Source organism: Rutilus rutilus (assembly GCF_951802725.1).
Source record: "Rutilus rutilus genome assembly, chromosome: 15".
In the NCBI taxonomy this organism is placed as follows: Eukaryota; Metazoa; Chordata; class Actinopteri; order Cypriniformes; family Leuciscidae; genus Rutilus; species Rutilus rutilus.
This window is the reverse complement of record NC_140220.1, coordinates 8,088,691-8,113,383: the sequence shown is the minus strand read 5'-3', so window position 1 is coordinate 8,113,383 and position 24,693 is coordinate 8,088,691. Positions and strand designations below refer to the sequence as shown.

At 36.8% G+C, this 24,693-nt stretch overlaps 1 protein-coding gene and 2 long non-coding RNA genes across 3 annotated transcripts; all 3 read left to right on the top strand.

Annotated features, from left to right (window-relative positions):
* The first annotated feature begins 9,668 nt into the window (after positions 1-9,668).
* On the top strand, positions 9,669-13,534 carry LOC311304695. Its single transcript, XR_014629940.1, has 3 exons — positions 9,669-10,168; positions 10,358-10,462; positions 13,385-13,534. It is a non-coding gene; the product is annotated as an uncharacterized lncRNA (long non-coding RNA).
* A 143-nt stretch (positions 13,535-13,677) lies between these two features.
* LOC311304425 (serine/threonine-protein kinase pim-2-like) lies at positions 13,678-19,435 on the top strand (the record flags this gene model as incomplete). The annotated part of the gene is made up of 16 exons (XM_084431421.1): positions 13,678-13,711; positions 13,997-14,158; positions 14,606-14,794; positions 15,203-15,352; positions 15,569-15,663; positions 15,815-15,865; positions 16,108-16,486; positions 16,591-16,770; positions 16,946-17,088; positions 17,199-17,310; positions 17,419-17,656; positions 17,937-18,159; positions 18,275-18,441; positions 18,588-18,664; positions 18,771-18,950; positions 19,130-19,435. 9 exons carry the CDS (start codon positions 13,678-13,680, stop codon positions 17,032-17,034), a joined length of 1,329 nt encoding a protein of 442 aa, XP_084287547.1. The 3' UTR covers positions 17,035-17,088; positions 17,199-17,310; positions 17,419-17,656; positions 17,937-18,159; positions 18,275-18,441; positions 18,588-18,664; positions 18,771-18,950; positions 19,130-19,435.
* Positions 19,436-19,522: 87 nt separating this feature from the next.
* On the top strand, positions 19,523-20,888 carry LOC311305335. Its single transcript, XR_014629996.1, has 3 exons — positions 19,523-19,888; positions 19,972-20,092; positions 20,219-20,888. It is a non-coding gene; the product is annotated as an uncharacterized lncRNA (long non-coding RNA).
* The last annotated feature ends 3,805 nt before the right edge of the window (positions 20,889-24,693 follow it).

Below are 24,693 nucleotides of genomic sequence, written 5' to 3'. Positions count from 1 at the left end.
TGTATGTGTGTGTGTATGTGTGTGTGTGTGTGTGTGTGTGTGTGTGTGTGTGTGTGTGTGTGTGTGCGTGTGCGTGTGCGTGTGCGTGTGTGTGTGTGTGTGTGTGTGTGTGTAAATGACAAAATGTCCCCACAAAGATGGCAACACGACAAATCTTTGAGCTTGTGTTGACATTTTTTTGGTCCCCATGTGGAAAACAGCTTATAAATCTTCTTCTTTTTTAAATGCAAAAATGCAGAAAGTTTTCAGAGACAGGTACCGAGTTAGGAGATAGAATATACAGTTTGTACAGTATAAAAATCACTGTCTATGGAAAGCCCATAAAACATGAAAACCCAACATAATTAATTTGGAGCAAGAGTAACTGGGGGAGTGACTTTATTGCATCAGAGATGTGTCACTTTGCTCACAGCTGATTGGTTCAATTTGGGTTTGAGATTTCTTACACAGAACATAACCTGCCCCGGAGAAGGTTAGCCGTGGACTGTAAGTTGCACGATGAACACTGCTAAAAGCTAAGCCAATTTCCTGGTACATGAAAACCAGGGTTGGCGCAAACTAAACTGACACATAGCTATCTATCATCCACCTAAACCGGTTTCTTGGTATAGGCCCCAGGAGAAAAAGAAGATGCAGTTTGGCCATAGGTGACAAAACAGCACATTTTATCACCAAAAGTAGCCAGCACATTATGTGAAGTGACCTTCACACTACTGGCGAGTTATATCAGCTCAGCGATGAGTAATGGGGCTTGAGTGCATCCAATCACAACATTGCATTATTAATACAGAATCTCTCCACTCGCAAAATAGCCTTGGATTCCCATCCTCCCACTAACCATGCCAACACACACACACACATTCTCCACTCGATCAATGTCTATCCTTTTCACATTTTTGACTCACTCACATTTGTCTTTAATAATTGATATAAAATATGTATACAACAGTTCTTTCTGGTTCTCGAATCTGATTGGCTGACAGCCTTTTCCAGCCATGCGATAATCTACCAGTATCACCATTTCATTTGGTATTGAGTAATTGGTATTGGTTGGTGAGTGATTGTGATTTCGACTTCAGTGAAAGTTAGCTACATTATTACACCATTAGATGGCAGCAAAGACTGTCTTTATGAGTGAGTCAGTAGCGAAGACTTTTATATTGAAATGGACTGAAACAAGGGGGACTTGTAAACAATAAGATGCAACTTACAGTTGACAATGCATTGAAAAGCGCTGTCATGGGAAATCCCCTTAAGTGTTTAAAGGACAAAGATATCACTTTCCTCAGCGGACATACAAACTGTCTACTCCAGCACATCCCAAAGACTTTCAATGAGTTTAAGGTCTGGTGACAATTCATGAGAGAAAATTATTATTCATGTTCCCTCCCAACCATTCTTTCACAATTTGAGCCTGATGAATCTTGACATTTTCATCCTGGAATATGAGCATAATGTGTCTTCCTACATGGTTGTTTAAGAAATGAAAAGCTGCAGTTATGGTTAGAAGAACTGTTGCAGAACATATAACATGATAGAAACAATCACTGCAATAATGATCCAGTCATAAACTCTTAAGCATTTGCCTATTTAAATCCAAATAGAAATACAACATTTTGTTACATAAAACACAAAAAGAAACAGACATTATCAGATTCCAACCCTTTACATGTCATGTCGTCTAAACAGTCTTACAGTAGCCTATTCTAAAATGTTTTGAAACATTTTTTTGGTATTATTATTATTATGTATGCAAGTTTACAATAGGAGCCCTACCATGTTTTGGTGCTTTTTGCAAGTGAATAAAGTGTAAGAAGTTTTGCAGAAACTAAAGTTTTGAAATCTGAATGTAATCCTATCAGTATTCCAGGGAGTTGTGTGGGCTAGTGTTCTTGATCATGGCTTATATGCAGGGTGGAGGTGATCCATCAGATTCCCAGTGAGGCAGAACCAGCGTAGGGCCTACTGCATCTCAGATTTACTGCTACTGAGGGACTGTGGTGGTTAGAACTGAACTGAGACCTGAAGGGAAATGGTTAGGAGGCTGATATCATTTTCTTTCACAATGTGTAGGCTAGACTGTGCCAACTTGTAAATAGCAAATTATATTAATATAACTGATCTTATCAATGCAAGGCGAACACATTGCAATTAAGGTTTCATTTGTTGATATTAGTTAACTACAAGATAACATGAACTCTCAATGAACAATATTATAGACTATAGCATTTCTGAATCACAATTCAATTTAATTTCTACATTTATTGTAAAGTGTTACTGATATAAAACAATTATAATAGTGGTGTATATGGAGCTTTTGGTCTCGGTGTGCAGTAAACTGAATGCAGTCTACTATCTGATAATGTAGGCTATGCAAAGTAAATGAAAAGTTCTAAACAATACCAGTAAGAAGCTGTAATGATGAGATTAGGGTAAAAAGCGGTCCATTTTCAATCCCCGAACTGTCTGAAGTCTTTTATTTCCTGGTATTAACCTGTCTGGCTCCAATTTCAGATAATTGTAACACGAAGAGCACAAAAAGCTCAATCAATCTCCCATTGATCGGCAAAGCAGCGAAATAAATGAAGCTAAAGGCTAATCAGATGGTAAGCCTCTGAAAGAAGCCTCTGACACTTTTTTGTGCTCCTCCTTTGCATTTACTGGCAGAGCAGAGAGTGAGACTGACACGGCAAACGTTTAGGTCTTCCTCTGCCTGTTGTGTAAGTGTAGCTTTGCATTTTGCTTTAAAGACGGAAGAAAATGAACTACCCAAACTTTAGACAGCTTTTTCCACAGAAGCTTTGGATTATGGTGAGTGTGTGTCCCCTGGTGGTCATAGTCGGAACTGCATATACAATTCACAAAAATGTACATAGCCTATCACTTTTTCTTCTTCTGGTAAAATACACTGTCCTGCCAAAAAATAAATTAAAAAAGTCACTGTTTGGATTTAAATAGTTTAAAGAGTCATTGATTGGATCATTATTGCAGTGATTATTTTGTTTCTAGCATGTTATATGTTTGGCCACAGTTCTTCTAACTCTAATTGATGGAGTGTTTAGCTTTCCATTTCTTAAAAACCATTAGACGGTGGGCCGAGGGGAGATTTGTGTTTTCGGACGATCTGTGGTGATGGATAACACAGTTTTTTTATATGTGACCGCTACAGAGGAGACATTAAGTGCCGTGAATTGTCACGTGCACAAGCAAATCCACAAAGATAGAATTAAAAAAAATAATACGTAGGCCTACGCTAATTAGAGATTTAATTTCGAAAGCATTTAGATAAGTCTAAGTCAAAGTGTCATCTAAAATTTAAAACCTTTCATAAGTAAAAAAAGACATTTAAAAAAATAATAATAATAATTTAAGACTTTAAGGATCCGCGGGTACCCTGTAGTAGTGAATGTTTTATGAGCAGTGAGATAACCATATTCATAGACACAAGTCAGGCAGAGTCAAAGCACAACCAAACCAATGTTCTTATGCAAAATGCATGCAGTTTTGTTTTTTAACTGCTAGAGGGCCAAAACGTTACATATTGTGTACCTTTAACTCATTTTACCCATTTATGCTACATATTCAGTTTGACACAAAATGTGAATGTAGAGGTAACGTTATCCATTCTTACTGTTTTTATTTTAAGTAACCATCTTTTGTCATACGACGTCCTGTCATTTAGTTGTGTTTTTTAATAAATACACCGTTCTGATTTCACACATTTGATCTGTATTGCTTGGAAACACAACGTCATAAAAAACGAGCCAGACAATACTTTTTTTCCCCGCACATGTTTACTGGGTAGAAATGGCAAAACATGAAGTTCTGTATGCATATATTTGAGGGAAGTGGACCCACCATTCCATTCACAGACACAAGTGGGATAAATTCATTAAATCCGTGTTTCTGTGTAAAGACCTTGAGTGCAGAGAAAGTATTATAGCAGAAGAGGCAGTACAGGCATACAAGTTACAAAGCCAGGAACATACAAACCAGTTAGTCAAACCAGCTAACACTGGCTACCACAGGGAGTGCTACAGCCATTTCACATATATCACGAAGATAAAATGAGCACAAAGGAGAGGAGAGAAGGCAGTATAAGTTGAAGAAACTGCAAAGGAAGGTTGGTATTATATTGTATAGACAGGCGGTGCAGTATAAGACATACAGTGCAGTGTAGACAGTAGTATACAGTTAAGATAGTATGTTTTGCAGTAATATAAGTTAAATATAAATGTGCAATGTATTATCAGTAGCCTTAAAAGAGCAGAATAGATATGGATATGCAGTATGAACAACATATACAGATATGTGCAGTGTAGTAGCAGTAACAGTATAAGATTAGTACAAATAATATAGATAATACACAGTGTATTAACAGTTATATAATAAAAACACCCTGCAAAAATGTACCCTTCCAATTATGGCATCACCTGAACGCTGTGAAACTGGTCTATTACCCATGTTAAGGGATACTCCACTTTAAAATGAAAATTCTGTCATCATTTACTCACCCTCATGTTGTTTCAAACCTGTATGAATTTCTTTCTTCTGCTGAACAGAAAGGAAGATATTTAGAAGAATGTCAGTAACCAGACAGTTTTTGGTACCATTGACTTCCATAGTATATTTTTTTTCCTACTATGGAAGTCAATAGTACCAAAAACTGTCCTTTCTGTTCAGCAGAAGAAAGAAATTCATACAGGTTTGAAACAACATGAGGGTGAGTATATGATTTTAAAGTGGAGTATCCCTTTAAGGGAACAGGTGGAACCAATATATAGAGCATGAATTTTCCCCTGCTGAAAGTTGCAAACCATTTTTCCTTAATCAGTGATGTGGGGAAGGGTGTAGAACCTAGATCTATTGTTTTGCACTTTTTTTAGTGGTAGAGGCAGAGGATGGTGAGGCAACTCCAGTAAAAACACGGGCTCTGAGGTCTTACGCCCATGATCTCTACACGTCCAGCTCCAGAGGCCATACTGGAACTTGTGCACTGCTTGTGTAAAAAAACAAAACAAATTGTGTTAAGGGTAGATGCACATGTAAACTGCATGAGCTGCCATGTACAAACCTCTGTCAGTGTGTAAACTGTGACAATAAGTCACTTGAAGATGACTAGGGCACATGTGTGCATGTATGAACATGGTGTGTGTTGGCTACTCCTGCAGAAGTAAATCTGTGTGACATGTTTATGTACATTGTAACTGCTCTGTTTGATAGCCTATGTTTGATAGTTATACTTATAATTTTGTTTCTATTACATGCAGTTCTAACTTGAGCTCTTAGCTCTCCGGTTAAAATATTGGCTTCTTACTGACCCTTTAAGAAACACAAAACTCACTCTTACACTTACACTTACACTTACAATCTCTCACACACACCTTACTCACTCACTCACTTACTCAGATATGTGGTTTATGGGGACTCTCCATAGGCGTAATGGTTTTTCTAATGTACAAACTGTATAATCTATCCCCCTACAGACACTAACCCTACCCCTAATCCTACCAACACATATGTCCTCATAAACCATGTTTACGTTGTAATACCCATGTCAGTACAGTGTGTGGCCATTGAAAATGTGTTCAGATATATATTCTTCACAGAAAATGAGCCAAGGCCAATGAGTCTGAGTCATAGACTGTAAAAAAAAAAATACAAAAATAATCGTATAATTTTTCTCTTGATAAAAAAATGAAACCGGATCCTACAGACCCGAACACCATACAAGGGTTAAAACGAGACGCTTAACAACACAGCGTACAAAACAAACATTTTATATAGATATCATATTCTAATTAAATTTATACTTACAATCACAGAAAGAATGTCCTTGGCGATGGTCAATTTGCTGCCGCCGCAGCTGCTGCTCGTGTCCGATAGCTGAATCATACGTGTAACAGCTGCATCAAAGCTACATCTGATTGGTTAATAATAATCCTATTTCAGTATCTTGCCGCACTATTGGCTCGACTGATATAGTAGGCAACCGCGTTTGCCTGCATATTTACGGGTCGTGCAATATAATTTCGGGGGAAAATGTGCAATAAATGGGAGTGGCAAAACTTTTCATATCGTTAAGAATAAAACAACCGTCCCAACTTTACATATCCAGGTTCTCCCTCCATGGGGATCATCCATTTCGAAAAGTAAAAGATGCACGCGAGATGCAATGCGATTGGTTGCTGGACCAGCCAATGGAATTAATATGTGTAAATCCTATTATTTTAATAGGATTTAAAATTGCCTAGTCATTAAGATTTGTGAATTATTTTTCTGAAAAACAAAATTATATCATTAATCTTTTAATTATTTTGGCGAAGTTTTATATTCATAAGACAAAAATAACTCAAAAGAAACCCTCCTATATTACCTTTTATAACACTGATCTCACAATATACTTAGAATATCTTTCAAACATGAGATCACAAAACAAAAAGCTAATCCGTGTATCATTCGTTCAGTCGTTTTTTTATTTAATATTGAAAGTAGAAAAATGAGAAAACAGTTCCTTTTTCGATTTTCATTTTTTCCAAAACAACGAAAAACAAGAATTCAGCTTGAGTTTTCGTTTTTCGTTCTGATGTAGAAAAATGTATAAACAGCTGGAATATTCGAATTTTACACGTGGGTGGGAATGAAACGCCCCTTTCATTTGATTTGTCAGCCGAAGATCAAACTGTCCCGTCATCAGTTCTTCCTCAGTTCTGCACTGCAGAATAAGAGTCCTCGCGTTGTGATTCTTAACGCGTTTATTGCAACTACATTTCATCTTTTTTTTTTCATCAAATAACCAGACTAACATGGCTCGACACAATCCGTACTGGGAAAAACCCTAGACAGGGCTTTCTTCTGTGTAGACCAGGAGTTCTCAAGTGCCAGGGGTTTGCTATTTTCCTATTTCCGAACTGTAAAGTCACGTTTTTTTTATTTATTTTTTTATCATGAACCACGCTGTGTTTTATTCTTAAGTGACTATATAATGCATTTTACTTAAAATAATCTAAATGTTGACTTTGAAAAGTATGTGCGTCAGAAGGCTATTCACTCTATTTTGGTTCATTTTTGGTGTGCGCCAGAAAGATGTTCAAGGAGACTGAGACGCGCTAAAGCAGCGCATCATATTGTTTTCTTTATTTTCCAAAGGCATGACATTTTGTAGTCGATTTGAATGTACACAAATAAAAATATAAATGTTACTGTTTCGAATGACAGAGTATTAAACGACAGAATATTATTATTTCCCCTGCTGAGCAACAAATCCAAGTGATGTCGCCGGCGCATCGCTCGCTCACACAGCATCTCTAGGCTATTATCAGTTCACTTCCGGCATGACTAACATCGCAGCCTGTTCATTATTAAAATAAAACACAGTCAACCAAACATATAAAAAGTTATTCTGCTTAATTTAATTGGTCTGTTGTACAATATAAAGGCTGTGCCGCACAGTAGGCTACTTGCTGTTATTCCAAACTCATTTCCCTTGCTGTGAAGATGCTGATTTAGCCTATACGTGTATTGGGACTCGACTTAAGTATAAAGCCTTCTTTACATTACTAGTTAGCATCCAAATGTTACATTGCAAATATGGAAACTTTGGACCGAATGAGAGATGCGCGAAACCAACGTCGGTACAGTTTCAGTTTCGATTCAAATAAATTCGTTTAGGCTTGGCGTTTAAAATTGGCTAAATGTTGTTTATAATAAAGGACAAAATAGGCTATTTTTATAAGCTATTAGGCTATATTTTTATTATACGTGGCTACTTATTTTTCATTCTTGTTGTTTTCTGAATAGGCCTACCATTCATTTAAGGATTTGACATAGGCTACAGTAAGGGGAAGTAAAATACGCATAGACATAGCCTATATGTTATTAATAGTGTTTATAATGTTAATGTTGCATTTTATTTACCGATCTTTTACACTATTTCTGAATAGGCTAATAATAAAATGCGTTTGTTTCCCTCTCAACATGACCCGGTGCGCTGCGTACAAGCGCACATCTTTGAGATATAAATTAATAAATTTTAATAAAACACAAGGCCTACATCACAAAACTCAGAAGAGTGTGTATTTTAATATCTCTGTTGTTCTCTGGTTGTTAGATAGTCAGTCTGAATGTCATGCGTTTACGTTAATATAGAAATATTATATTGTCAATGCATTATTCTTTTCTTTTTGTATTAGTGTTAAAAATATTAAATTTACAACTAATTATATTGATTTATATCTTCATTTATTATTTAAAAAAAAAATTACTGGGCGAGGGCGACCATGTAGGCTAACAGCCGTCATTTAGGCATACCCAGCTGATGCAAAGCGTAGGTGAATTTATATCTACACAGAAGAAAGCCCTGTCTAGTGTTTTTCCCAGTACGGGTTGTGTCGAGCCATGTTAGTCTGGTTATTTGATGGGAAAAAAAGATGAAATGTAGTTGCAAAAAACGTGTTAGGAATCACAACGCGAGGACTTTTATTCTGCAGTGCAGAACTGAGGAAGAACTGATGACGGGACAGTTTGATCTTCGGCTGACAAATCAAAGGAAAGGGGCGTTTCATTCCCACCCACGTGTAAAATTCGAATATTCCAGCTGTTTATACATTTTTCTACCTCAGAACGAAAAACGAAAAATCAAGCTGAATTCTTGTTTTTCGTTTTTTTGGAAAAAATGAAAATCGAAAAAGGAACTGTTTTCTCATTTTTCTACTTTCAATATTAAATAAAAAAACGACTGAACGAATGATACACGGATTATTCATTTCTGTATTTATTTTTTATTTTATTATTATTATTATGTACACTTTAGTTGTTGTTGTTATTCTTTGGTTTATACATTTTGAATTGTATTTACAGTGCCTTGTATTAATTTAGTTTTTTGTTGCATTGTACTTGAAATGTTTGTAATTTAACTAAATTAAAAAAAGCACAATATGTTATGTATACCTAATAAGATATATTTCTAAAATCAATACTTTCAATATTATAATATTATATGACGTTACTGTCACAAAAATAGCTTTAATGGTTCTGTGTGTTTTTTTCAAGCAAATCTGGAGGCTAATGAAATGAAACAGATGAGAATCATTTTCCCATCTAAATACAGTTGATTTTATTGTAATGTGATGAATCAGAAAAATAAACAAATATAACATTCGCTTAGGCTGTTTTTTAAATGGACCAAAATAAAGTGAAACCAAAGTAACAATTTGATGTGACCAGACCACTGACATTGATAATGAATATTATAAAAAAAAAAAAATAAGATGGCACCACAAGACGACATTCACTTACAGAGCAAATTCAGCAAGTTTATAGTTAACTGGGTAGCAACTGTGAACAATTTTAATAGAGAATTAAAAAATAATTTGGATTTCTTCACCACTACTACTAACCGGTTGGATGACGCATTAGTTATACAGAAAGCTGATTGGCCTTGATATATATGCGGAAAAGGGCCGATTTAATTATTAATTTATATGATGTCCAATTTATTCTCCCTTGTGCCTTTTTGCGCGCATTTTCCACGGGTTTTAATAATAAAATTGGTCTGAAAGAATGAATATCATATTAAAGAAAACGATTTAATAAATCAGAGTCGATGTGCGCGTGCATGTGTGATTCGAATTTTAGTTGCTATGAAGGTTATGAATTCTGACTGCATATCTATTTACACTTGAACTGATCGCTGTCTGTACGCGCATAGTGTTTTAAAATATAGATGCTGTAACGTTAGCGACGCGTTTTATGAATTCTGCCAATATTTACACTTGAACCGATCGCTAGTATCTGGGCGTGCATGCTATGATTCGAATTTGATTTGCTATAGCGACGCCGACGCGTCTTATGAATTCCGCAATCTGCATGTGTTGATCTACGCTGCACGATCGGGTGTCTTTTGCTTGAGAGACGAGGCGAAGCAACAAGACTTTTGGCTGAGAATTTTCTGTGCGAAACTTCTGAGCGAAGCTGATTTCTGGATTTCTGAGAGGAGACTTATTGCAGAAGGACATCGGAGCCTTGGATATATCCTTTATATAGAGTTAACGTTACATTTTTGAAAGATTTCTATTGTATTGTATTGTGTTGTTTTGTATTTTGTATTGATTGTATTGCAGTTTGGAGGAGGATATTGATCGCCATCACATGATGGGTGATAGAGGAAGTGAGTGCTTTAATTTTTCATTTGCTATGTTTTTTGGTGTGATGTTGTACATTTATTTGATTCATTGCATGTGAAATAAACTTGAATTGAATTTGAGTAACTTAACTTAAGTAAAAATCTGTAATTGACCACAGACATTGATTATTGATTATTATTATTAAACTATGTGATGAAATATTCCATCTTAAGAGCACCGCAGATCCAGGAGAGTTGCTTGCTCTCAGACGGCTGGTCAGGAGGTTTGCAGACGCGGTTCAGACCGAGTTCAGGATCCGCTGCCCAGAGATGGACAAAGTAAGTTACACAATTTCCTTACTTGAGTGATATTACTCAGTTACAAGTAAACGTTGAAAAGACTGATTTTTACTTGAGTAAAAGTACAGAAGTACTTGTTTTTAAAAGTACTTAAGACCTGTTAAGCTTCACTAGTGCGCGGACGCACTGAAGCGTTTTTTGTTTTGTTTTTTTTTCAAAATCAGATTTAATGTTAACGTTATACCTTGACAAACTATACATCATTAAAAAGATATAAGACTCAGGTTTCAGTATTTGACCACTATTGTATTCTGAGAAACTTATAGTGACAGTTATGTCTTAATTTGTGTCAGGAGTTATGAAATGAAAAAAAATGCGTCGATACCTTTAATATGAATTATGAGCGTCAGCTGCTCCCATTCAGAAAAAAACTGTGCCGTTGTCATGACAGCGCTTGACAAAACAACGTCCCTCAGGGCTTTTAGCTCAAAAATGTGCAGATTTGGAGAAATATTGATAGATTCTCATAGGTTTACATCAGATTTCTATAGACAGGAATAATATTTATTGAATTTATACCCAAATGCGTCGATGTAATCATTACGAGCGCTTGATACTCTGATGTACTGTGTTTTCAATCCATACCAACAGCCTGAGGGCGCTCTAAGCACAGTATAGTTCATATATGCAACATGAAGAAGAGCCATAATCATGTGACATTCCAGGAAGTCCCGAACACATTCAAAGCTAACATAAAGACGTTTTGAAGACAATAAATATGATTGCGATGATATTTGATTTGCCTGTGTTCTTCGAGCCATGTCAGGTATTTTCATAATAATAGATTATATATATTATGTAATGCTAATCGATATAGACTTTATCATCGTGCAGAATACTATAAAATAATATGTTTTCTGTCTGATTTTTTTTAAATCTGAAGCCAATTTAGATCACAGAAGATTATTTAAAACACTGGACTTGCGTTATAAAGTAAGTTTGGAGCACAAACGTGGTTTTAATCTCATAAATTGTCGTGTATTGATGGTGTGCTAAGCTAACATGCTAGCTCGCCCCAGGTGCACCTGCCACCTAGCAGTTATTCTTTTATATATTTTTTTTCTAAATAGGAATGCTTACTGAAATGTTTCTTTATTCCAGAAGGGCATTTGATACAGTTTCAAATGTGAAGTGAGAACTTTGATAAAAGAAATTAGGGAATGAAACCCTATGAATAGCCAGTCGTTAGTAGCTATAATGCAGACAAAAGAAATGCATATTTAGAGCCATAACCAGGCTGGAGAGGTGTGAATGTGTGCATGGGGAGACTGAGACTGAATGGGGCTCGTTTGCACCACAAAACAATAGAGACAAAACACTGAATAGATGATGACTAAACATCAGTAGCATTTTAGAGTCTAATCAAAATAAAGTCATATGACATGATATTGAAAAACATTTAACTAAATACAGAGTTTTAGACTTATCTTCAGATTTGAAATATAACATGGTCAGACATGTGGCTTTAGCTGCAGTGCATTTCTAGATTGATACAATGCGATTTGATACAATGTATAAAAATACATTTCTAATAACTTTACAAAACTTTGAAGCTATTTATAACTATTGTTTTTTCATTATGACAATAATTAATTCTACATTTACAATAAACTGCCAGCTGTCAGCTTTCAAATGAGATCATACTTGACGTCAGAGATGGGTCTAATAGTTGTTAGGGCCCGAGCACCGATGGTGAGAGGACCCTATTGTTTTTGCTCCGTTTATTATTATTCTTCTTCTTCTTCTTCTCCAAAATGAATCGCTTTTTAGAGGGCCTAAACATGCTCGAAAACTCATGAAACTTTGCACACGCTTCAGAAGTGGTGAAAATTTACGTGTGATATGGTTTTCAGAATTGGGGGGGGCAAATTCGGTAAATTATTGCCCCCACATTTTGCCCCGGCTCCTTGTTTCACGTACAGGTATGAAATTTGGTACATACATGTAATGACCCAATACCTACAGAAAAGTCTCTTGGAGCATAGCCCTAAACACAACAGGAAGTGAGCTGTTTTGAACTTCCTCCTAGATTTTGGGCATTTTTCGTAATTTCCTGATGTTGTACTTTAACGAACTCCTCCTACAGATTTGATCTGATCCTCTTCAAATTTGGTGAGTGTAATCTTAAGGCCGTTGTGACGTTAAATTGCGAAGATCTAGAGTTTTCGTCGAAGGGTGTGCCCTCGGCGGCCTGACAAATGTTCACCCAATTTCGGCCTTCTGGTGATATATGCATGATCAGATAAGTTCAATATTAATGTTGCTTGCAGTTCCGATGTTGCTAGGCAACCACAGACAGCCTGCAGTAACTCAGGCATACAATTTCCAATCTGTCCCAAACTTCACATGTTTGATAAGAGTCCTGTCCTGAACACATGACCATGCTCATATTTGGTTATAGCAATAGCGCCACCTGCTGGTTGCAGGAAGTGTGGCAAATACAAAACATGCTCGAAAAATCATGAAACTTTGCACACGCTTCAGAAGTGGTGAAAATTTACGTGTGATATGCTTTTTATAGAATTGGGGGGGGGGGGGCAAATTCGGTAAATTATTGCCCCCACATTTTGCCCCGGCTCCTGGTTTCACGTACAGGTATGAAATTTGGTGCATACATGTATTGACCCAATACCTACAGAAAAGTCTCTTGGAGCATAGCCCTAAACACAACAGGAAGTGAGCTATTTTGAACTTCCTCCTAGATTTTGGGCATTTTTCGTAATTTCCTGATGTTGTACTTTAACGAACTCCTCCTACAGTTTTGATCTGATCCTCTTCAAATTTGGTGAGTGTAATCTTAAGGCCTTTCCTAAAGGCGCCGGGTGGCGGCGGCAGGGGTGCGAGGGCCCTTTTCATCGCTGCTTGCAGCTTTAATTTTCATTTGTTTTTTCTTCATTTCAGAAAACTCTACAGAACATAGGAAGGGACCTGGTCGTTTCCTCAGGGCCTGGAAGGCTACGAAGGCTGTTTTCAGCTGCGGCTCCAGTAGTGCTGTGACTGTTGTGGAGCCTTTTATTCCTGAACAATCATCATCACCTGCTCCAGATCACTCTAATGGTAAATCATTATTTCTCCATCATTATTTTAAACAGTACTATCTTGATTTGCACTCAAAATAAGGCTTGTTTTTACAGAATATTACAATTATTTCCCCCATTATAATATTATTTTAATGACATTTTTTAAATAAAACAATGGATCTAGCAACGGACACTCTACTGACAACAAGTAACTTTTCAACTACATGTCAACTTATTCTAACCCTAACGGTCTACTAATACTCTACTAATACTGTAATGAGAGTTAGTCGACATGTTGGTGCAATGTTACTTAGACAACTGAATGTCTGTTGGAGGAGCATCACAATAAAGAGTTTGCAGATATTAAGCAGAGACTCTGTTGCACTATTAAGATTTGAATTGTAAAATGTAATTTATGTCATAATATCATTGCTTAATTTGACGTCAGAGATGGGTCTAATAGTTGTTTTCATTTGTTTTTTCTTCATTTCAGAAAACTCTACAGAACATAGGAAGGGACCTGGTCGTTGCCTCAGGTTCTGGAACGCTGTTTTCAGCTGCGGCTCCAGTAGTGCTGTGACTGTCGTGGAGCCTTTTATTCCTGAGCCATCATCATCACCTGCTGCAGATCACTCCGGTGTCAAGCCAAATAATGGTAAATCATTATTTCTCCAACATTATTTAAAACAGTATTATCTTGTTTTCCACTCAAAATAAGGCTTGTTTTTACAGAATATTAAAATTATTTCCCCCATTATAATATTATTTTAATGACATTTTTTAAATAAAACAATGGATCTAGCAACAGACACTCTACTGAAAACAAGGAACTTTTCAACTACATTTCAACTTATTCTAACCCTAACGGTCTACTAATACTCTACTAATACTGTAATGAGAGTTAGTCGACATGTTGGTGCAATGTTACTTATAGACAACTGAATGTCTGTTGGAGGAGCATCACAATAAAGAGTTTGCAGAGGGTCTGTTGCACTATTAAGATTTGAATTGTAAAATGTAATTTATGTCATTATATCATTGCTTAATTTGACGTCAGAGATGGGTCTAATAGTTGTTTTCATGAGTTTTTTCTTCATTTCAGAAAAAGCTCCAGAACATAAGAAGAGACCTGGTCGTTGCCTCAGGTTCTGGAACGCTGTTTTCAGCAGCTCTTCCAGCTCTTCCAGCTCTTCCAGCTCTTCCAGTAATGCTGTGACTGTTGTGGAGCCTTTTATTCCTGAGCCATCATCATCACCTGCTCCAGATCACTCTGGCGTCAAGCCAAATAATGGTAAATCATTATTTCTCCATCAATATTTTAAACAGTACTATCTTGATTTGCACTCAAAATAAGGCTTGTTTTTACAGAATATTACATTTATTTCCCCCATTATAATATTAATTTAATGACATTTTTTAAATAAAACAATGGATCTAGCAACAGACACTCTACTGACAACAAGTAACTTTTCAACTACATTTCAACTTATTCTAACCCTAACGGTCTACTAATACTCTACTAATACTGTAATGAGAGTTAGTCGACATGTAGGTGCAATGTTACTTATAGACTTATAGAATGTCTTAAAGGGACCAAAATAAAGTGAAACCAAAATAACAATTTAATGTGACCACTGACAATTTGATAAAAAATGATGTCTGAAAATGATTTTTGATGTCTGAACTGTTCCATCCTCAGGCCAACAGGGTTTGTTCAGGTTCGACAGCCTGGAAGGGTTTCTGTGTCCTGCGCTGCCGGGTCAAGTTCATGTCGAGCCAACAGAGACATCAACTGGTCGAACTGCTCAGGGTGCCGTGGAGGCTTCTCCCGTGAACAAGAGCTCAACAGGTGAGACTGAAATAAGGCTGGGCAGTGCAAAGGTTTCAGATAGAGATTTTGCTATTTCATGCATAACTGAGTCAAGTTTTTAACATGTCCGGTCACATTTACTGTTGCTTCACCAGCACTGATATTTTTTTTATTTTTTAAATAAAACAATGGATCTAGCAAGCTAATATTCTTAGTCTCATATTGAAGTATCATATTTTTCTGTTTGTTTTTCAGAGTCCTTTGAGTCTCTCTATAACGTGGAAAAGATAATTGGATCCGGAGTATTTGGCGAGGTGTTCTCGGGAACACGCAAATTTGATGGCAAAACGGTAAATCTTGCTGAATTGTACAAACATTTTGCTCTTGCATGGATCCAAACACATTTAAAACAATTTACAGATGGTTTAATACTTAGTACAAGGCCAGGTGCTTTAATACTGTTACTGTTATTGAAAGATTTTTTTATTTTTTTTTGTGCAGGTTGCCATCAAGCGGATACGCAAGATTGACAGTGATCGTTATCTTAATATTGTAAGTTGGCCAATACCCGAATGTGTATTGAGTTGTTTAAGGGCAGATTACTGTAGTTAATACACCCGTAGGAAGCATTAGGTATAAATGTGATCAACAAATGAGCCTAGAGGCATGAAATAACTTTGAGCTGAAAAGGCTCTTTTGAACGCATCTAAAAAGATCAAAGAATAGTACACTTCAAAATGATGTTTTCTTCAGATTTTTACCCAGCTAACATTCTGTCTGCTTCTTCTCTCTAGCCTGGGAATCCCGAACCTCTCCTTACAGAAGTGGCACTGCTGCTGCTGATGAAGCGAGAACACATAAGCCCCTTCGTCATACAACTGTACGAGTGGTTTGAACATCCTAGAGAATTCACTCTGGTTATGGAGTATCCGGAGCCCTGCGAGAGCTTGCTGGACTCAATGACTCGTCAACCTTGGAGTGACTGGTTCTCACGGCTCATCATGAGACAGGCTGTGCGGGCAGTGCAACACTGCATCCGTCATGGTGTTTTCCATAGTGACATTCATTCACAGAATTTCCTGATAAAGAAAGACACGCTAGAACTCAAGCTGATAGATTTTGGCTGCGGTCAGCTATTTAGTAGTGAAGGCTACGAGCGCACCGCATACAAGGGTGAGCATTTTGGGAGTGTGGAAACCTGACGGTAGTGACTTACTAATTATTTGATGATGCTTTAAAAAAAAAAAGCTAACAATGTGCAAATGTCTTTCTTACAGGAGTTCTGGAATACTGCCCACCTGAACTCTTTACAGAACGTCGATTCCACGCCGTCCCAGCAAACGTCTGGTCTCTAGGAGTGTTGCTGTACGAGTTGTCGAACGCATGTTTTCCTTTTCTTACTATAATGGAAATCACACAAGCCAAAGTTACACTTCAGAACCACAACTTATCCAAACGTGAGTGAAAAATGATAACATGGATAAACAAACACATAAAGCAAACGATTTGTACAGAAAGTTAAAGGTTGTAGTGTCAGAATTTTCATGTATAGCGAGAGCCATCGCTGTTTTCAAAAATGCCAGGTCACATGGTCATGACTAACCAGCTCTCTCCTTATTAAAATGTGTACAGACTGCAGGGATCTGATTAGACAGTGTCTAGCCCGGGATCCATCTGAACGCCCCAGCTTAGAGCAGATGTTACAACATCAATGGTTCTGATCGTACACTACACTAGATTGGAGAAGCTGAGGAGATTCACTCGATCAGTTTCAGGTGCGAGGAAGTGTAACAGGCAGAGTTGGATTATTATCTTTTGTCTTAAATTCTGGATTATTTCTAGTGAGATTTTCTAATTTGTGTTCATTGTAATGTTCTTGTTATAGTCAAATCACCTTCATTTATATAGCGCTTGCCAGACAGACGCAAAACCGCTGACCAAGTCTTTTGGTACTCAGTGATCAATGAAGACGTTTCATGTTCGCTACAGGAGTTCAGGTATGTTTATGTATTACATGATACTGCTTATACAGAGGACCTATAACTAGTCTTGTTACACAATAAGTGTCACATAATAGTAACACACAACTACTTTGTATATTACAGGTGTCCAGACGACAGATATATTTCCGGACATTGACAGTTTGTCACCAGCAGCTGGTTTAATATTTAGGACCTCTACACCTATAAAGTGGCCATCAAAGAGACCTCGTGTGGAACTGGAGGAAGAGGATGACGAAGAAACCCTAATGGACACATCATCTGCAGTAGCACCTGAAGAGCAAGATTATACATTTGATCCAGCAGAGACAGACACAACTTTAACGGAGACAGCAGACATGTCGTAAGTTTCAAAACTGTGCATTTGTTTTAGAACAGGGGTGTCAAACTGAGTTCCTTGTTGGCCACAACACTGCAGAGTTTACCTCTAATCATTATTAAACACACCTGAGGCGGCAGCTAATCAACTCTCGAAGGCTCATTAAAAAAGATGTGCCTGTTGACCCTTCTGGAACTGAGTTTAACACCCCTGGTTCAGAATTGTATTTTTTTTTTTATTATTATTATATTTTGTTACTTTTGTATTTAATATTTGTTAACCAATATGAGTTTTTGTTTCTTAGTGCTCAAGCATCTTGTCCCATTCATAAAACCGGAGCTGTTTGAGGTGTCACCGGTTTACAAGCGGAGCTGTTCTTGTGCGTTCTCCAAAAATCGGAACTTTTATACGAGTTGAACAACTCTGCAAAAACTGTCAGTGTTCACGCAGGCAGTACTCCAGCTGGGAACCTCCATGTTTCTGCTGCAGTATATCTTTGTGGGGCTTCATTCTACAAATTCGAAAAGGTAAATGAAATATCAAGTACACTAACAAGTTTTTATTAACACTTTACCATGTTAAAATGTATTATTTAAAACTAATAATGTGCTACATAATCTTGGCCACTTTTTGTGTCACCAGATATGCTCTACAATGAATCTGCAGCTTTTTTGGACACCTTTCGCGCCGATTGTACGTTGAGCCAGCTATAGTGCACAAGTGGACGCGCTGGCAAAATGAGACGCTAGATCGCCTGAGTGAAAGGGAAAGGGTCATCGTTGGAGGTGACATGAGGGCTGACTCACCAGGTACATAGTTGTAAATAAGAAGGATGCATGGATGCTCGGGTATTTTCCGGATCATGAAGCATAACATGCATAGTAGTTATAGGTAGTATCTAACTGAATTCAGTGCACTCGTGGTAATAATGCTTTGTGTAATATTACGTTCAAAGGCCACTCTGCAAAGTTTGGAAGCTATACATTGATGGACCTTCAGACCAACACCGTTGTGGACACACAGCTGGTTCAGGTGGGAGAGAAGAAATATCAGTATTTAAAAAAAATGACATTTTGAGAAGTTTAAAACTTCTGGTTTGTCTAGGATGATTGTTTCGTTCCCTACTTGTCTATTTCAGAGTAACGAAGTGGGAGGAAGCTACCACATACCAGAAGGATTACAGAGGAGCCTTGCCCTGTTGGAAGCTTGTGGTGTTACTCTGGATTGTATTGTAACTGACTGCCACCCACAAATACAAAAGTACCTCAGAGAACGTAACATCAACCAGTTTTTAATGATGTGTGGCACATCTAAAAAGGTTTTATTCATTATAAATCGTACAAATTCAATAACATAGATTTATAAGTGGGTATAATATGAAAATTAAGAAATTGTGACAGTTTATAGGCATATCACAAATAGTTAGTACTGGCAAACTGTGAACATCACTGTATTAACTCTCAGCAGTAAAATGCGTGTCTATATTTTTATTTACAGGGATTGCGAGGAAACATGAAAACATTTCCAAGATGAAAGACTGAAAAATTACAGAAATGGCAGAGAAGCATTAAAAACCACATTTACTGGACTGCATCATCTTCAACCACTGGACAAGAAAGAGTGGCAAAATGGAAATCGATTCTGAACCATGTCAGGAACGTACACACTCATGAGGATCCAAACTTTCCTGCTCGTCTACATCCTCTAAAGCAGGGGTGCCCAATCCTGCTCCTGCCGATCGACTGTCCTGCACAGTTCATTTCCAACCCTAATCAAACACACCTGCCTTTAATTTTCAAGTGATCCTGAAGACCTTAATTGGTTGCTTCAGGTGTGTTTGATTAGGGTTGGAGATGAATTGTGCAGGACAGTCGATCGGCAGGAGCAGGATTGGGCACCCCTGCTCTAAAGGGAAGCAGAGACAGAAACAAGTGGCTTGTTGCCAGTATGATACTGTAAACAAGTATTATTTGTATGCAACACGACATAAACAAATAAAAAAGGGACTGTTAGTCAAAGTGTAAATAACCTAAAATCAAAGTTATTAGTTGTAATTAATGCAATTTTTGTATAATTTCTCATAGGAACTCAGGCATTCTACAAGCTGGAGAAAGTGATGACAAACACGCGGATTTTGAAGGACATCACCAAACTAAGTCCACATCACCAGACTTCATCTTTGGAGTCATTTCATAGTGTCATTCTACGGTTTGCCCCCAAAAATGTGGCGTTCCCATTTCTTGGAATGTTGTGCAGGTAATTGAACTGCTGTTAAAATAACTTTACATCACTATAGGCTATTTTCCTGAATTGTGTCTGTGCACTTTTACAATTACAAGGAAAATGCTGGTCGTGCACAAGCAACAACATCAACAGGACATCCACTATTCAAAGTGAACTTTCCAAAGGCCAGGAAAGGACAATGCACGATCAAACAAGTGAAGACACCACCAACATTCAGTAAGTTACTTTAATTTAATTTTTTTTATAAAATAAAATATAAATGAACAGTGTTATTGCAAGGTTTCCTGAAAGTTAGGGTAAAATACTTTAATATCTACAAATAAATTTTGTTTTATTGCACAGAGTACCTAGATGACCTGCAGGACCTAATATTTGAGCATGTTTTTGTGGACCCTGCTCCATACATGGATGAGGTACTTAAGATGCCCATACCACCAGACCTTTGTGCGGAGTATGAGCGGCCAGACAAGGAGGAAGTCATCTCCACCATGGTGTCAAGATTCAATCATCAGCTTGTAGGAAACCAACATATCTGCCCTGATCATCTGGAAACTCACGGCGAACCCTCATCACCACACAGGCTGGAATCATGACACGTACCCGACGGCCAAGGAAACCCCAGCACCAGCTCACAAAGGAGCGATATGCCAGAAACCTGTAACGACTAAAACACAGGCACATGGTCAATGTACAGATAGTACTTTATTTTTCAACAATGTTTTGTTTTTATAGCACAGCCTATGCTTCATTTTGTGCTTTCTTATAATTCTATAGAGCTGTTGACAAGCACAATCTAAGACTCCTGAAGTTATTTCTTACTATTGTATATAAAATGTCAAATATTTACTAATTTATTTACAGTATGTATTGGTTTTGTAGAATCTGCAATGTTTATTTAATTACAAGAATAAAGTAAGATCCATCCACTAATTATTTATACAAATTGTGAAATCATTTTCTTGTATTTGCAGAGTGTATTGTGATATTAATAAATATTAAGTTTGTTCTGCCATATGTGTTGTCGATTTCAAGTTTTTACTTTTGTGCAGTCAATATGTGTAGGTTGATTGTAGATGTAAATATATTATTATATTATATAGCCCTGCATTAAAATTTTCAAACTTTAATAAAATATAAAAACTTGACATAACATTTAAAAACACTATTCATCAACACTTACTGGTCAATTCCACGTAGACGTAAGGTTCCATAGTCGGCTCGATAAATGTTGTATGCATTCTGAAGAGAATACACGTTTAAACAAACAGGCTCCAATCCAGGATGCTCAGTCATACATCTGGGAGTCTGCTCTGCTCAAGCTGTCGCATCCGTCTTTTCACCTTTATTGCCACAAATTTCGTAACATGAATACGTGTTATGAAAACGAGATCAATTATAACCGTAAGTTAATTCAGTTATACCTGTTCTACTTCCATGCAGCATATGTTCTCTGGCTCTGTAGGCATCTTACAGCAATACCCACACGAACACCTACAGTGGGTTATTGAGTTATGATGACGGAACATGCTAATCGATTAATCAATATCTCCATATTAAATCACTGGTTTGCCTGGTAACACAGTGAAGTTTGTGCCTTCACAGGAGCAGTCTGGCACCTTCACAGTGGCAAAATGTAAGCCGGCAAAAAGAAAGAAAACCATTCATTTAGATTATCTGTAACTGGCTGCAGACACATCCAGCAAAATTAGGGATTTCGTGGGAACATACCTTGCTCAATGAGGAATGGCTTCAAAAAACCCATTAATCAGGCATTCCCTGTTGTGGAGTGGCTGTTTTTTTGTGACGCACTACATCACAGTCCCCACAGAACCACTCATCAGGAAGACACTCTTTGCACCTAGGGAGAATAAAAAAAAAACATATATATAAGACATTTTTTAAGGTGAATAACTCATAAAGTACAATACGCTCAATTTAAGCTATTTCAAATTTAGTTAGATACTAGGTTTGATTCTATTGTATAGATTGCATAGTGGCTCAGTGTTTAGCACTGTCACTTCACAGCAAGAAGTTCCTAGATTTAATTTTCACATTAATGTGTTATTCATCTGGGTATCCAAGTTTCCTCCCATCCCAAAAGACATACATCTTAGCCTATAAAGCAGGGCACTGAGCATTAATTCCTCTGAGTCAAGGCTATGTTTGGTGGCTCTCCATAGGGGGGTCCAGGGGTATGGGCCATTAAATGGCACTTTCTGGAGAGTTTTGGGCAAAGAAATTGAGAAATTGAGTCTTACATGATATGTGAAAAATTGCTAGGTTAAGAGCATACTTTGCATTGTTGCATTGTTGTAATCAGTCATCACTTGATTACACATTTTGTAGCCTATTACCTTGTTATGATACAGTGACCCATACAATGTGCCAAACAAACATAATGTCCCACATGAAGAGATGCAGCATATGACAGTAGCAACAGCTGAGAAGATTTGGGTCTGTGGTGACCAGGTCCACCTCACACAAACTTCCTTCTCCCATTCTCTCTCTTTACTACTACAACACAAACACACACACACACAAAGGCAAACAAACACACACATTGTCTAACCAGGACTCAACATAAACTAGTATGTCGTTTTGATTTCTGGCTCCAATGGTTGCCTCATTACAAACTGCCTATTATTAAGATATAAAAATGATGATAACACTGGTTAGTTTTACAATCAACATTTGAATTTATTTGTGTTTTACCTTTGTAATTTAATTTAGATTTTACATTTCACACACATTCTTAAAAACAGTACAGAGTAGGCCTACACACATTTCGTGTTCTGCAGTGAGGACCATCTCATATCAGGCCCAAATATAAGGAATATACAGTACAAAGTTATTTCACTAGATGGCAGCAAATTCCCACAAAATGGCAAGGCAGTGGTTGGCATGTGTCATCATTTCAGTTTTGAAATCATAATGGAGCAATGCAGTAGGAGAGCGACCTTCTGTATTGACATTTGGGGAATCCAGAGTGTTTCTGTGAATTTCAAATATTTATTGAATTGGTAACACTTTACAATAAGATTCCAATCTTGAAAAAGCATTCTTAATCTTAGCTGATGGTAATTTCAACATTTACTAATACATTGTTAAAATTAAAAGTTGTCTTCATATTATTTAATGGACCTGAGCTAACAATAAACACTGTATTGCTCATTAATGTTAGGGACCTTAAGGGTGCATTCAATCTTTTATCACAATATGATTGTGATTCCTATTTGTTGTTTTAATTGATGTAAAACCATATCTTCTCTTGTTTTTTCACCAAAGAGTTCACTATAGTTTAAAATTGCATGTGTTTATTATTGTATGCAATCCATATGAGTCCAACATCTATCTGAATAATCATTCATAATCACCCATTGTGTTTTTATCCTGGCTTTTGCTTGTCTTTTGAAGCAAATTACATAGTGAGCAAATGAATATTCTTGTGTTGTAATTTAAGGAAGTATTTGTATAAAATAGATATATCAGACTTTTAGAAATATGCTTTCACAGTCTCTGCTCTGTATATTTGAACAGTGAATCATTGCTTAGATTATTAGTGATTAATGCAGAACTCCAATCAGAAAACACTCAAACAGCTGCTGCAACGGTTACATAGATTGCTTGGGGAATTAAAGTGGATTTACCGTGATGATTTGGGATTGTGGTAGAGCCGTCATTTACACGTCATCTGGGTAATCAGCTGACTTGAGAGTAATTCAGAGTGGTTTTGAGTCTGACACAGAGACCAGATGTGAGTCGGGGCTGGAGGGGGGTGCAAACATAATATACCTACTCAGGCTTAATCCAAAGCTCATCTTTGAATTAAACAATCTCGTGCTACATTTGCAATCTGTACTTCACATTTGCAGTAGGCCACAGCTGCACGGGTTGATAAAAGGAAAACTGTAGTAGGTACAATAGAGTCATGGTTGTGTTTGCATTCATATGCAGGGTGTTTGTTGGCATTTGCCCTTCCATTCCTCTTAAAAGGCCTTTGGAATGGGTTTGCCTGATCATATTTTTGACAATAGCAATTTATTCCTGGCTTTGTTCTCATGAAGGCTTTGTTCATATTGTGCTAATAATTTGAAACCTGTGAAAGCTTTTCAGATGTCTGTGTTAATATTCAGTGTTTGATTAGCTCAGCTATTTAGAGAAACAGTAATTCTTTGTCCATTATAAGGAGAGAAATTAATGTTTTTGAATTATTAATGGAGTTTGCCTAAGCAATCATTATTATTGTGATGTTTTATTGAGTGCATGATTTAAACAAATCACTATGAATATTACAATTCAATGTATAACTGGGCATAATTGTGCTATTACTTTTCTATGCGATCAGATACAAATATATATATATATCCCATAGACTTACCAGTGTTATTTATATACTGTTATACTATATTTTGAAATATCTTTTTATATTTTCGGGTTTCAATTTCATTTTGTTATTGGCTTTTGTGATTTATTTTATTTTAAAATATAAAATATCAGTGTTGTTTTCTCTTCATTTATTATGTTATATTTTCACAATAAAGCTATTAAAGCTTTTAATACATTGTAATATTTCAATTTAGCTTTAATTCATTTTTATTTCAGTTTTAAAGGGTTAGTTCACCCAAAAATGAAAATTCTGTCAGTAATTACTCACCCTCATGTTGTTCCAACCATGTAAGTCTTTGGTTCATCTTCGGATCACAAATTAAGATATTTTTTGATGAAATCTGACAGCTGTCTCACTCCTCCATAGGCTTTCAGAGGGACCGAAACTCGCCGGCCCAGAATAGTTATTAAAAACATCGTTAAAATAGTCC